This window comes from Protopterus annectens, chromosome 10.part0, assembly GCF_019279795.1.
Source record: "Protopterus annectens isolate FY-2018-M chromosome 10.part0, PAN1.0, whole genome shotgun sequence".
Lineage (NCBI taxonomy): Eukaryota > Metazoa > Chordata > Ceratodontiformes > Protopteridae > Protopterus > Protopterus annectens.
The window spans coordinates 120,467,827-120,481,022 of record NC_056744.1 but is presented as its reverse complement, the minus strand read 5'-3'; the positions used below and the strand labels follow the sequence as shown (position 1 = coordinate 120,481,022).

Below are 13,196 nucleotides of genomic sequence, written 5' to 3'. Positions count from 1 at the left end.
CGGAGTTGGTATATTTAATTAGCAGGGGTTATGAGGCGCAGGGGGGCTTGCCTCCTGCAAAAAACTTTGTGTGTTTTTTTTTTTTTGATCCTTTGCAGATAGAAGTTTATGTTTAGTAGTCAATCAGCAGTAAAACATGGCCAAATGCAAACAGAATTCAGTAAGGAATATTTTATAAGACTAAAATCAATATTGAAAACAGCCCTGACAACTAGGAACAAAGTCCAAGCTATAAACCAATTTGCACTTCCTGTTCTGACTTACAGTTTTGGAGTCATTAACTGACCCGAAAAGGTATTGGATCAGTTAGACAGGAAAACAAGAAAAATGCTTCATGCTCATCAAATGATATATAAAAATTAGTGTATACCAAAATTCTATATTCCTCATTCTGAAGGAGGTATGGGTGTCCGCAAAACTGATTAAGTGTATAGATCTGCAATCGTAGGACTACATACATATGTGCTGACTTCACCATATCCAAACATAGTGAATGTTTTAAAGTATGAAGAGACCAAGTCTAAGATGACTTTCCTGCTTAGCTTAGCAGAAGCATGTTGGTGTCAAGCATGAATGGAAATCAAACCAGAAGTAGAGACAAAAATCAGGCAGCAACTGAATTTGCCACACAGCAAAGGAAAGAATATAAGGAGAAGGATCAGATAAGAAGGAAGAAATATGGAAAGGGGATAAATATAGTTGCAAATACAGGGAACTCCTGGAATAACCTCATGTCATCAGGATCTGATGCTGTAATGGTTAAGGAGAGGTGAATTTAAACAAAAAGGTGAAAGGTTAATATTGGCAGCCAAGGATAGTGGACTATATACAAGTTGGTTTCCAAAGTCCATTGAGCATGTGGGAGAAGTAGGCAACTGCAGGTTCTTTATAACAAAACTGAAAACAGTCTCACATATTGTTGCTGGGTGTAATATGCTAATGGCAGAGGATCTCTGTACTGAAAGGCATAATAATGTGGCAAGACTGTTGCACTGGGGATTCTGCAAACTGACAATACTGAAGTAGCTGCGAAGTATTGGAAGCATGAGCCACAAAGCATTATAGAAAGTAATGAAGTTTATATCACATGTGATCACCCATTATCAACAGCTAACAAAAGTAAATGTGAGAGAAACAGATATAGAGCCCATGAAAAGAAGACCAAAGTAGTACTGATCATTGAAGTTGTTACATACAGTGGTTACAGCATCTTATCTATAGAGAAAGGCAAAGTCATGGAATGCCAGGATTTGCAAACAGAAATTAGGGCAATGTGGAAGAAGGATACCCAGACAGTTCCAGTAGCAGTAGGAACAATGGGTTTGATAAAAATAATTTACAGTCATATTTAGATGTGCTACCAATGCCTGTAACTCCATATGAATTACAGAAGGAGTCAACTGTGGGCACATTGCAGGTGCTGCAAAGATCACATTTGGCTATCATTAAAGATTAAAACAATACTAATTTCATGAATTTTAATCATACTTTTACTTTGGAAAGGAATCAAGTTCCAAAGACTTGCAGAAATTAAACCAGGGCAGAACTCACTATACCTCACTGGAAGGAGAATTCTGTTATTTACTCATTCTTGACCTTTTTATTCAAGCAGCATCAACCACGCATTGCTGGTCCCAGTTTGACATGTCAGCCATGAACATCACACTTTTCTGCTTCACATACGAGGTATGGAATTGTACTAAATACTGCAAATGGCCTTCAAAATTAATGTGTGACATCCCTAATGGAACATATTTTCTATATAATGACATTAATGACATTTGTTATTTGGGTGGAGATTGTGACCTTATTGTATACATCACTCCTCTTGTCTCTTCAGCTTCATTCTGCAGGTTAAATGTTCTGTTGTGAGGTCCTGATTTTTTAGGACTGGTCACATGATTAGTTATGCTTAAGATGACATTTAAGTAAAAACAAAAAAAAAGAAAAGTAGCAGTAGCATAGTGTCAGCCATGTTGTACACTGTCCCTGGAAAAGCAATGCCTTTTGATGGATTCCATATCACTGGTACTGTTCCCCAGATGTCACTGCTCATCATCCTTAACATAGTTTTCTAATATGTTACCACATGCATAAGTAATAAAAATAATATGGTGATGAAAGGAATTTCTTCAAGGTACTTTGATGACATTTTCTAAGTGTGTGTATTTGTGTCTCTAGAGTCAGGATGTCCTTGAATGTTTCATATTGCTGTGCATGTGGGATAAGAGTACTGCATGTTGTAATATTTTATGTCATGTGAATCAGTAGGTCTGTAGTGCAAGAAAATACTGTAACAGTTGTTGTAAATTCTGAGTTCAGTCATTCTACCCAGTGCATTGGTGCTCTTATTGACTAGAAACTGGGATGTTGCCCCTTTGAAGTCACTGGTAATACCTCACATTGAGTTTTTAACCAATCAATTCTGAATTTCTCATCTCACAAAAGTACATCAAGCTGCTTAAGGGAGCCATTATGGTGATGCTTGAGTTGTCACACTACCTTAATGGGGGTTAAACCAGTTAAAAGGAACTTTTGTTTGAATATTGTTTGTGTCCGTTGTAAATAATTCCAATTTGAATTTCCATTTTTTTGTTTTGATGACGTATAGCAAATCTGTAATAAGATGTTCTGAACTCCTCTACTTTTCTTCAGCATGGCCTGTAGAATCAAATGCTTCTTCTGTTCATGTTTGTGTTGTAGGAGAGGGAAGTGACAAAGGGCATGTGATGATCTCCTTCAGATACATCAATGTCAGGCATAATGACAATAAACTGAAATGTGTTCCTAAAGAGGACGGGAACTGTGCTTTGCATGTATGCAGTCTCCAGTTACAAGTAAGGAGGTGAAGAACTGGGAAACAGAAGAGACGATCTGATGTTGTCAGTTTTCATTCATTCCTCAACATATGGGTTTGGATCTGACCCTCAAATCCGACTCTGTCACTGTTTCACAGCTCATGGATACTACAAACTGTCAAGCTCCTCTCTTCCCCACACTGCCGCAGTCCCCCTCATTTCCCAGATCTCATTTGTCGCCATTATGAACAGATGTGGTTGTTACAGCTCCCAAGTGTGCTATGTGAAAAATTATAATTTTTTTATATTTTTTGCTTATGTCTTTTGATCCTTTATTTGTTATCCTCCCTTTACCTATTTATACCTCATTGTGCTTACCGCTGGTAGTTCTTAATTACTGTCACTGATTATTTTTCTGTTTTTTTTTTTTTTCCTTGCTGCTTGTTGGCATTTCCCGTTTCTCCTTTTTCTGATCTTTTTTTTTTTTACTTACTATGAGTGCTTCTTAATTACCATAGTTGGTCATTTTTTTCTCTTACTGCCATTCAGTATTTCCTAAATATCATTGTTAGTACCTGTATTTCTTTTTCTCTAGTTCTATTAAAAAATAGTAGTTCTTGTAGTATTTTTGTGGTTAGTTTTGCCTTCTTGCCCTGGTGTTGTACTGTGGTTATTGCTGGAATTTATTATCATGGCAAATGAACCATCAGGTTTTTAAAAAATGCAGCAAATGCAGGCATAAGATCCCATTGTCCAATTCCCATAATCTGTGCTTGTTGTATTGTTTAGGATCAAAACATTTGCAAGCTTCATACTCCATTTGTAGAGCTTTCAACCCAAGAGTGCTTATTGACAGAAAAAAAAATTAATCCTCAAAGGCTGTCTTCCTTTGGCATTTGGAGAGTCACTAATTGGAGTCCAAACCTCCAAACATGAGAAAAAGGAGACAAAAAAGAGGCTTTCGGTGCATCCTAGTTCTTCTCAGTCTTCTTTGGATTCAACCTCGGAGCCTCAGAGGAAGACTCAAAAAACTTCAGATCTGACACAAAAAACTTCAGACTTGATAACTTCAAACACCAGATCCATCTCTTTGGATCCATCCCATTCAGAGCCTAAACATATACCTAGGACAAGGTGTGCATCCTCCCTGGATCCAGTTCCCTCTTGGTTCCCATCGCCTTTCCTGGAATGATGCAGATTTCCCTCCATAGCCTCTTCCCATTCATCCAGAAGTCTCACTGAAGTGGATGTGGACAGAATGATGAGGAAGCTTCTTAGGACACAAATTCAGATGGGAGTTCTCCCAGCTCCTATCTCAATGGATCGAGAGACCTCTGCTCGTACAAACCCACCAATTTTGGCTCCTTCTCAGATCCATCTTTCAGTTTCAGAGCTCTGGGATCCAAGATACTTGCAGCTGTCTGTTTTGGATCTGAAGATGCCTCTGTCTTTGGATCAGATGTCTTCTCTGAGCACACCAGCTCCAAGCATGTTGGAGACAGATGGCTCTCAGATCTGAAGCTTCGCTGTCGGATTCAAGGGGTTAGAGTTGACTCTAAAGTTGTCAGGGCTGTCTCTGCCCCTCAGAGCCTTGGCATTAAATACCTTGGCTCTGACTCCTGCCTCAGGTGCAGTGTCTTTGGGTCAGAGGAAGCCGTCAGTCCAGAGGCATGCCTTCTCAGCATCTATAGTTTCCTTCTCCCTGGGGCATTCTGCCTTCAGGATGGCAGACAGTGCATTCTCTTCTAGAGATCAGATGGCTCCGCCCTCATCAGAGGGGGCAGCCAAGCCAAAGTCCTCCAGGTGACCCCCTAGGGCATAATTATTTCTTCTGATACTTTTCTGGATCATCCAACAGAAGAAGTCCCTCGGAAGAGGAGGCACTTGGACTCCCCTCAGCAGTCAGTCACAGAAGATACTAATTTTGATGAAGGGAAAGGGTCCCCAAGATCACCACCTGATGACATCTCATTAGGAGGCATTTTAGAGATCCTCAAGTACAGGGGTTGATAGTCTACCAACAACCCTTCTCAAGAGGAATCGGTATTCCTGGAGGCATTTGGTACTGGCCCATCTACTTCCTGGGTGACTCCTCCCACTGATGATCTCATCGATTTGATCTCTCAGTGGGCATGGAAGGAATCAAATCATGTAGAGCCGATCTCCAAGAGACCAGATAGGATCCTGTCAGCACTGAAGGGAAGAGAATTTAGAACAAAGGAGTACTAGTGGATGCTATGGTCATGACAGCAGCCACCAGTAAAGAGCTCATGGAACAGAGCTCTTCTGTTCATCTCCCTAACAGGGAGTTGAGGGTACTGGACAGGTTCAGGAAGCATGTGTATGCATCAGCGACCTTTGCTCTCAGGTTCCTGAATTACTTGGCACACTTTACCAGATTACATAGGGATTTGATCAAGGAACTCTCAAAATCTGTCTCAGGGACTAGTGCTGGTGAGGCAGAATCTTCTATTGCTTCACAGTTAGTAACCCTTCAGTCTATTTCAAACTCCTCTATAAGGCTCATCTCACATACAGCTGAAGGAGCCTCAAGAGCAGCGGGTTCAGACATTTCCAATAGAAGGCATGCCTGGATATGTCTGCAAGACTTTGCAGAGCCCTTGAAGTCATCCTTTATCAATGGTCCCTTTGATGGAAGTTTGCTGTTCAGCCATAAAGTGAAAGACACACTCTGCAGATGCAAGAAAGATGGTAAGACCCTGTTTGATGTGGGCATACATTTTTGACCCCTCAAAGAACCTTTTCCAGGAATCAGCAAGGTGGCTGAAAGATGTGGTTCAGGAATCCCAGGGTCCATTCCATGATCCACGTGGAGAGAGTTCCCCCAGGGATAGATGGGGGAATTCAAATGGGAGGCCTGCAAAACCAGGGGTCCAGAGTTTCTTTCCCTGACATACTTTATCAGCACTCCTGAAAAGAGTTCTGAATGGCCGCCTCTGGAGGGGTCACTTATCCCTCTACCAGAGAGCCTGGATAGATATAACAAAAGATACGCTGGTGCAGAGGATTATTTCCAGAGGCTATAAAATTCCATCTGAAGTTGTTAATCTTCTTCCATTCCTCACTGATGGGTACGGTTGCGAACCCCCTGAACCGAGTTGGCCAAATACCAAGCTAGCGTACACCAAACTCTCGAGCCACACTACTACCCACAATGCCCTTTATCCCATACCTCAGATCTCGTTTGATGCACAGCCATATAGCAGAGTTTTCACCGAGCTCTCCAGCTAAGTAGTTTTGACTTATATAAATTGTGTATTTCTCCAATAAGTTTTCTACTAGTGTCTTTCTCATAGTCTAGCTCTACCCACAGGTATTCCTTTTCTTACCATTGTTGGTATTTTCTTGCTTTTCCTTACTTTTTACCACCCGCGTGCTAACTCTTCATACCATTGCTGGTAGTATTGCCTTTCTCTCTCTCTCTCTCTCTCTCTCTCTCTCTTCTTTTGTCTGAGTAAGTGCTAGTATGTCAGAGAAAAAGGGTACTTCAGGTTTTAAACACTGCACATTGTGCAGTGCTAAATTACCGAACAGCGACTTACATTTTAAATGCATTTATTGTCTGGGCATTTCGCACCTTTCTGCGACTCCCCCATGTGATATTTGTGCGAGCTGTAGTCAACAGACGTTGAATGAACGGCACAACAAATTGATTCTGAAAGGATTGCTTTCCTCTCCTTTCTCGGAGGCTATTTCTGAGGAGGTCACAACCCCTCCAGTCAAAGACAAGAAGTGTCCCCGCTCAGACCCCTCTTCACCGGGCGGTGACAGGGGCAAGAATCATCGATCTAAGGCCTGTAGATCTTCCTCCGAGCATTGGCTTGCTGCCTCTGTGCCACCGATTTCAGCACCGAGTGCAGTTTCTGGGAAGTCTGAATTGTCGGTTCCGAGCTCGGCACCAATGACTACTGAACTGCTGATTACTTTGGTTCCGGCCAGTCTGATTCTGGACACCTCAGCACCGACCTCACCTTTACAGACACAGGCTTTGACGACCTCAGACCCAATTTTGGCTACTACCCCGATTGTGACTTCGGCTCCGATTCCCCTCTCGGTGCCGACCTTACCGTTTATGCAATTCAAATCAGAATCCTCAGCTGCATTGAGTTCCTTACCATGGACCAGGTATTCATCTTCTGTGGATCCGTTTGCCGGATAAGCCTACAGTCCCTTTCTGGACTGACCTGAATCCCTTTCCAGGATATTGGTTAGATCTGCCAGGAGCATGTCCAAAATAGATATTGTTCATCTCGTGGATCAGGTACTGACTGCAAGAGGAATCTCCAGACCTTGTTCCGCTCCGGGTGTTGGGATTTTTCCTCCTTTGACTCCTTTGTATTCTCCTGATGGGGATCCTTCGGTTCCAAGGCCCCCTTGTCTGTTGCTTTCAACCGGACCCCTTCCTTCGGCACCAACTACTATGATGCCTGAAGCATCTAAGCCCTGGAAGGTGTCAGTTCTGATGACAGCCCACCTTACTCAACCCCTTGCTTCAGGGGTGGAATATTCAGTTCCGGCCCCAGCACCGACGGCCTTTTCAGTTCCCGTGTCAGATCCGAGAGTTATATCCGCACCAAACCCCTCTCAAACTCCAGTCTCGGAGGTGGGCCATTTGGAGCGGGGTGTGACCCCGGTTCCGATTCAGTATTCTTCAGTTCCGAGCTCCTATTCCTCTTTGGGTGGGCCCACCTTCCAGATTATGGAAAGGGCGCTGGCGGCTAGCAATCCCCCTCCTTCATCTCCGCCTTTGGTCCCCCCCCCTAAATCAGCCATCGCCGGCCCTTAGCAGGGGACCACTAATCCAAAGCACCCCCCTTTCCGAGGCATCTTTGGACATCCCCACCGAAGAGCCTCCTCAGAAGAGGGTGTGCAAAAGAAAACACATGGACTCACCTGAAGAGTCCCTTACTGAGGATACCGATTACGATGATGGGGAAGGTTCCCCTAGATCACCCCCTGATGATGTTTCCTTTGGGGATATCTTGGAGATTTTGAGTCAGCGGAGTGACTGGAAATCTTCCACCCCTTCACCGGAGGAATCCATATTCCTGCAAGCTTTCCGTTCCTGGCCCACTACTTCCTGGGTGACCCCTCCTGCAGATGAGTTGGTCAAATCCATCGTGCAGCGAGCATGGAAGAGTCCGAATTCAGTAGAACCTATCCCCAGGAGATCAGACAAAGTACTTACTCCTCCAGAGAATCAACCCCATTGGTCGAAAGGCTTACCTGTAGATGCTGTGGTGGTGGCGGTGGCCACAAAGAAGGACCTGGTGGAAGAGAGTCCTGCTGTTAATCTGCCCAACAGGGAGTCCCGGGTGGTGGACAGGTTAGGGAAGCGAGTTTTTGCTGCAGCGACCTTTGCCATGCATTCGCTGAATTCCCTGGCACACTTTACGAAACTCCAGAGAGACCTTATTTCCGAACTTTCTGGTAGCCTCGCGGGTCAAGTGTCAGATGGAGCATGTGACAAAGTGGCTTCGCAATTTGCCACCCTTGAAGTGATTTCGAATTCCTCCATGATGTTGCTCTCTCACGCAACTGAAGGAGCAGCTAGAGCAGCAGGTGCTGGCGTGGTTGTCCGACGTCATGCCTGGATGCGCATTTCTGACCTACTGGATTCCTTCAAGTCTTTCTTTTTGAATGCCCCTATTGAACCCTCTGTGCTCTTCGGTTCTAAGGTCAAGGATAATTTGGCCAGGTGTGAGCAGGACGGAAAGACCTTGTCTGCCGTGGGCCTGCGCTTCTCCAAACCTCAGCATTGCTTCTCCGGGAACCAGAGGAGTGGAAAGTTGTGGCACAAGAAGTTACAAGGTTTCTTTCATGATGCACGTGGCGAGGACTCCTCCAGAGGCAGTGGGGGGTCCGACGGTGGAAGACACCCCTCAAGGGGCAGAGGGGGTTACCGGAATCAGGGCTTCAGAGACTCTTTCTCTGGTAGGCCCTATCAGCGCTCCTGAAATGTTCCCCGATTGCTTTCCTCTGGAAGCAGTTGGGGCGCATTTCTCTCTGCACCAAACAGCCTGGTCCTCCATTACTGACGATCTATGGGTGCAGAGAATTATCACCAGAGGCTATCACATTCCCCTCAAATGCTTTCCAAGACCTCAATTCTCCCTTCCCGATGTACCACCCAGTCAAAGGGAGGAGGCAGCTTCCGAAATCAAGAAGCTTATTTTAAAGCGAGTCATCCAAAAGGTCCCCCCAGATCACTGCGGATTAGGGTTCTACTCTAGACTCTTTTTGGTGCCAAAAAGGACAGGGGACTGGAGGCCCATCCTGGATCTCAGTCATTTGAACAAGTCAGTCATACAGACCAAGTTCCACATGGTCACTATTCAGTCCATCCTTCCATGCTTTTGGGAGGGTTTGTGGATGTGCTCTCTAGATCTCCGGGATGTGTATTACCACATCAAAATGGACAAACGCTCCAGGAGACTTTTGCGCTTCCGGCTGGGTGCCAATCATTTTCAATTCAGAGCCTTGCCTTTTGACCTCTCGACGGCCCCCAGAGTGTTCACAAAATGTCTAGCAGTGGTGACAGCTCATTTGAGACTTCACAGATTCCATGTGTTTCCTTATCTGGATGGTTGACTCCTCTCCGCCCCCACTGAGCGTCTACTGACCAGGGTCCTTTGCTACACTCTGTCTCTGGTGGGGTCTCTGGGTATTACTATCAATTGGGAAAAATCAAACCTTCAGCCCTCACAACAACTGGAATTCATAGGGGCTATGTTCAACACTCAGCTCGGTTAATATCTCTTCCTCATCACAGGCTCTTAAGACTGGGAACACAAGTGCAAGTGATACGCGACCGCAGGAAAGTATCTGCAAGGGAAGTTCTGCAGGCTCTGGGTTCCATGGCGGCAGCCATTCCCATTGTTCCATTGGCCAGACTTCATATGCGCCTGTTACAGTGGCTTCTTCAAACTCAATGGATACACAATCATCATCCCTTGAACGCACTAATCCTCATCACCGATCTCTGCAAACAGGATCTCCTCTGATGGATGAGAATGGACGAAAGTCTTTGGTGTCGCCCCTTTCAACCTATTCAGCCCAACGCCACAGTGACTACGGATGCTTCCCTGATAGGGTGGGGGGACCACTTTCAGGGAAAATCTGTTCAAGGCACGTGGTCTTCTCTAGATGTCGACTTACACATCAACGTTCTAGAGCTCAGAGCTGTTTGTTACAAGCTCTCCACCCTGTTCTTCCTCTCGGACCGATTGCTATCCAGTCTGACAACATGTCTATGGTCTGGTACACCAACAAGCAGGGAAGGAACAGATCTTACCCCCTTTTGCCCCGAAACCATGAGAATTTGGCAGTGGGCAATAGCTACCAACTGTTTCCTGATTGCTACACACATCCCGGGGAGTTCCAACGTGATTGTGGACAGGCTGAGCAGATGCATCCTGCTTCCTCACGAATAGTCTCTCAATCCGGAAGTGGTGGAGGAAATTTTCAGCCACTGGGGCCGGCCTTGCTGTGATCTGTTTGCCTCCCTCTCCAATGCGAAGTGCAGCAGCTACTTTGCCCTCTTTCCTCCAGAGGGGGAGTAACCGAGAGATGCGCTGACTCTCGATTGGCCCACAGGTCTCCTGTATGCTTATTCTCCCATCCCCTTGATACCCTTGGTCTTAAAGAAAGCTACTCGGTTGAGAAGCAGAATGATTCTCATTGCTCTGTTCTGGCCTCGACAGGTTTGGTTCCCCTTCCTTCAGCCACACCTGCTCCGACCTCCTTGGATCCTGGACTTCCATCAGGATCTCATTTCTCACCCCCAAGGATTGTCGTCTCCAAATCTGACCATGCTCATACTGACAGCTTGGTTGCTCCACTTCCTTTAGTAGCCAGGCTTGAATCACTCTCTTCTCCGGTATGGAATATTATTTTGGCCTCCCATAAACCTTCTACCAGAAAACTATATAAAGACAAGTGGAAACGCTTTTCCTTGTGGTCACAAGAGCTGTCTCTGGATCCTGTTTCTGTTCCAGTAGCTATGGTTCTTCAATACCTGACTGAGCTTTTCCTTAACGGGGCTTCTGCATCCACGATTCGGGTGCATCTAGCTGCCATCTCCAATTTCCATGATGGTTCAGATGGAATTCCTATTATATCTTCTTGTCTGTGTAAGACCTTCTTGAAGGGGATTTTTCATTCTAGACCTCCCATTAGACAACCTGTGGAATCATGGAATCTGTCTAGGGTGCTTCAAACTTTGGCTCTACCTCCCTTCGAGCGGCTGCAACCTGTGATGTGAAATTTCTGTCCTGGAAGACCTTGTTTCTGGTGGTGGTTACTTCAGCCAGACGTGTATCAGAGCTGCAAGCATTATGCATTGAGTCCTTATTTGATTTTCCATAAGGACAGAGTATCACTTTGCACCAATCCCAGTGTCTTACCCAAGGTGGTTTTGGAATTCTCTATTAATCAGTCCATTGAGTTGCCCGTGTTTTTCCCTAATTATACTAAGAAAGGGGAATACTGTCTCCATTCCATGGATGTCCACAGACAGTTACGTTTTTATTTGGACAGAACAAATTCATTTCTTAAGTCAGATCAACTTTTTGTTGCCTTTGCAGGCTCTAGAATGGGATTGGCAGTGTCTGAGGTTACCTTGTCTAAATGGCTTAGGAATTGCATCTCCTTTGTTTATTCTCTGGAGGAGGAATCAGCTCCTGGCCACATTAAACCTCATTCCACTAGAGCTGTGGCTGCTTCTGTCACCTTTTATGCTAGGGCTTCCATGGATGATATTTGTGCAGCCACCACTTGGGCTAAACCCCATACCTTTATCAAGCATTACAAATTGGGTCTGATCTCCAGGGGAAGAGCTGCCTTTGGCTCTATGGTTCTCCGGAATGTTCTTCCATGAGGGCCACCCAGATTCTGTAGTAGCTAGGGACTTGGTCCCATCAGTGAGGAATGGAAGAAGATTAACAACTTCAGATAAAGAAGTTATTTCTTACCATAATGTTCCATCTGAGTTGTTGATCTTCTTCCATTCATCACACCCTCCCACCTTCCCCCGCCAAAGGCTCCTGGCGGATCTTCGGGTCATTTTGGTGTGTTAGGGTGTTTGCGCAGAGATGGCCTCTGCCTTTATTTCTGTTTCTAATATATGTTTCTACTATATGTTCTGCAAACTCGATCTGAGGTATGGGATGAAGGGCATTGTGGGTAGTAGTGTGGCTCGAGAGTTTGGTGTACGCTAGCTTGGTATTTGGCTGACTTGGTTCCGAGGGTTCGGAACCGTACCTATCAGTGATGAGTGGAAGAAGATCAACAACTCAGATGGAATGTTATGGTAAGACATAACTTCTTTTTTTCCCCTACCTCCGCTGTTACAGAACAGAATTCCCAATGTTCCACTCAGTCAGAGGAAAGTGGCAGCTTTGGAAATTCAAAAGCTGTTAGAAAAAAGAGTCATCCAAGAGGTCCCCCAGACCGGAGAGGGTCTGGAACTTACTCATGATTCTTTTTAGTTTACAAGATGTAGAGTAGCCCTGTTGGATTTTAGGCAGAAAACCATCAAGAATAACTTCTGACATTGCTGACGAGAGTCTCTGTGTTAAAACAGTGATTTTGTCAGGGACCGGATAGGTAGAAAGGTCCAACAAATTGTCCTAATCGTCCTGTGAGGTTGCCTCTCCAGCAATGGTAAAAACCGCTAAAATGAAAAGACTCAAAAACTGTGTTGCAGTAAAACCAAACAAACACTGTGAAACTAGTTAAAACAAAAAACATGTACCAAGGCAAGGCACCGGACTGTGTGGAATTTAGTGCTTTTATTCTTTTTGTTACTTTAAAACGTCTTCAGACATAATGTTGAAAGAAATCAATGAAAATGTAAAATATCTGCTTAAAAAATCACATGTTCTAAAATCTCCAAAGGAATGCAGTACTAGTTACAATGTATCAACTAGGTCATCTCTTAAAGATACAAGCTACCAAATTTATCCTTTAAAGGTATGACATTACTTGAAATGAATTAAAAACGTAATTAACATGTAGAAACTATTGAGTTACAGTCTTCGTGCTTGCAAAAAGCATATAATTTTATATTTGTATATAAGTTATATATCACATATAATGCTGCATATATTAGTTCTGTCTTTTAATAAACTATATATGTGTAAATTATTTTTATTGTAGAAAGCAATTTAAGAACTAATGCTGTTAACACTAATTATATTTGTTTTCTATTTTTCTTTCAACTCTGCTTAATCTGGACCAGAATATACGGTACGTTTTATGCATGCTTTGTAATTTTTTTGTTATGTCGCTGGGTTAGTTTTAATGATAGAAGCTGTTATTTTCAACACATTTGTATAGAAAGAAATGTTTGTTTTTTGCCATGGGTGACTGCGATAC

The 13,196-nt window shown here is 44.1% G+C and overlaps 1 protein-coding gene across 2 annotated transcripts in view; it reads left to right on the top strand.

Moving 5' to 3' along the window:
* The window catches only part of PITPNC1 (phosphatidylinositol transfer protein cytoplasmic 1), a 2,469,295-nt gene that overhangs the window by 1,222,643 nt on the left and 1,233,456 nt on the right, over nucleotides 1-13,196 (top strand). For both annotated transcript variants that reach the window (XM_044085091.1, XM_044085092.1), the window contains exon 4: nucleotides 13,060-13,067. In XM_044085091.1, the coding sequence (XP_043941026.1) occupies nucleotides 13,060-13,067 (8 nt within the window). The remainder of the gene's footprint in view (nucleotides 1-13,059; nucleotides 13,068-13,196) is intronic.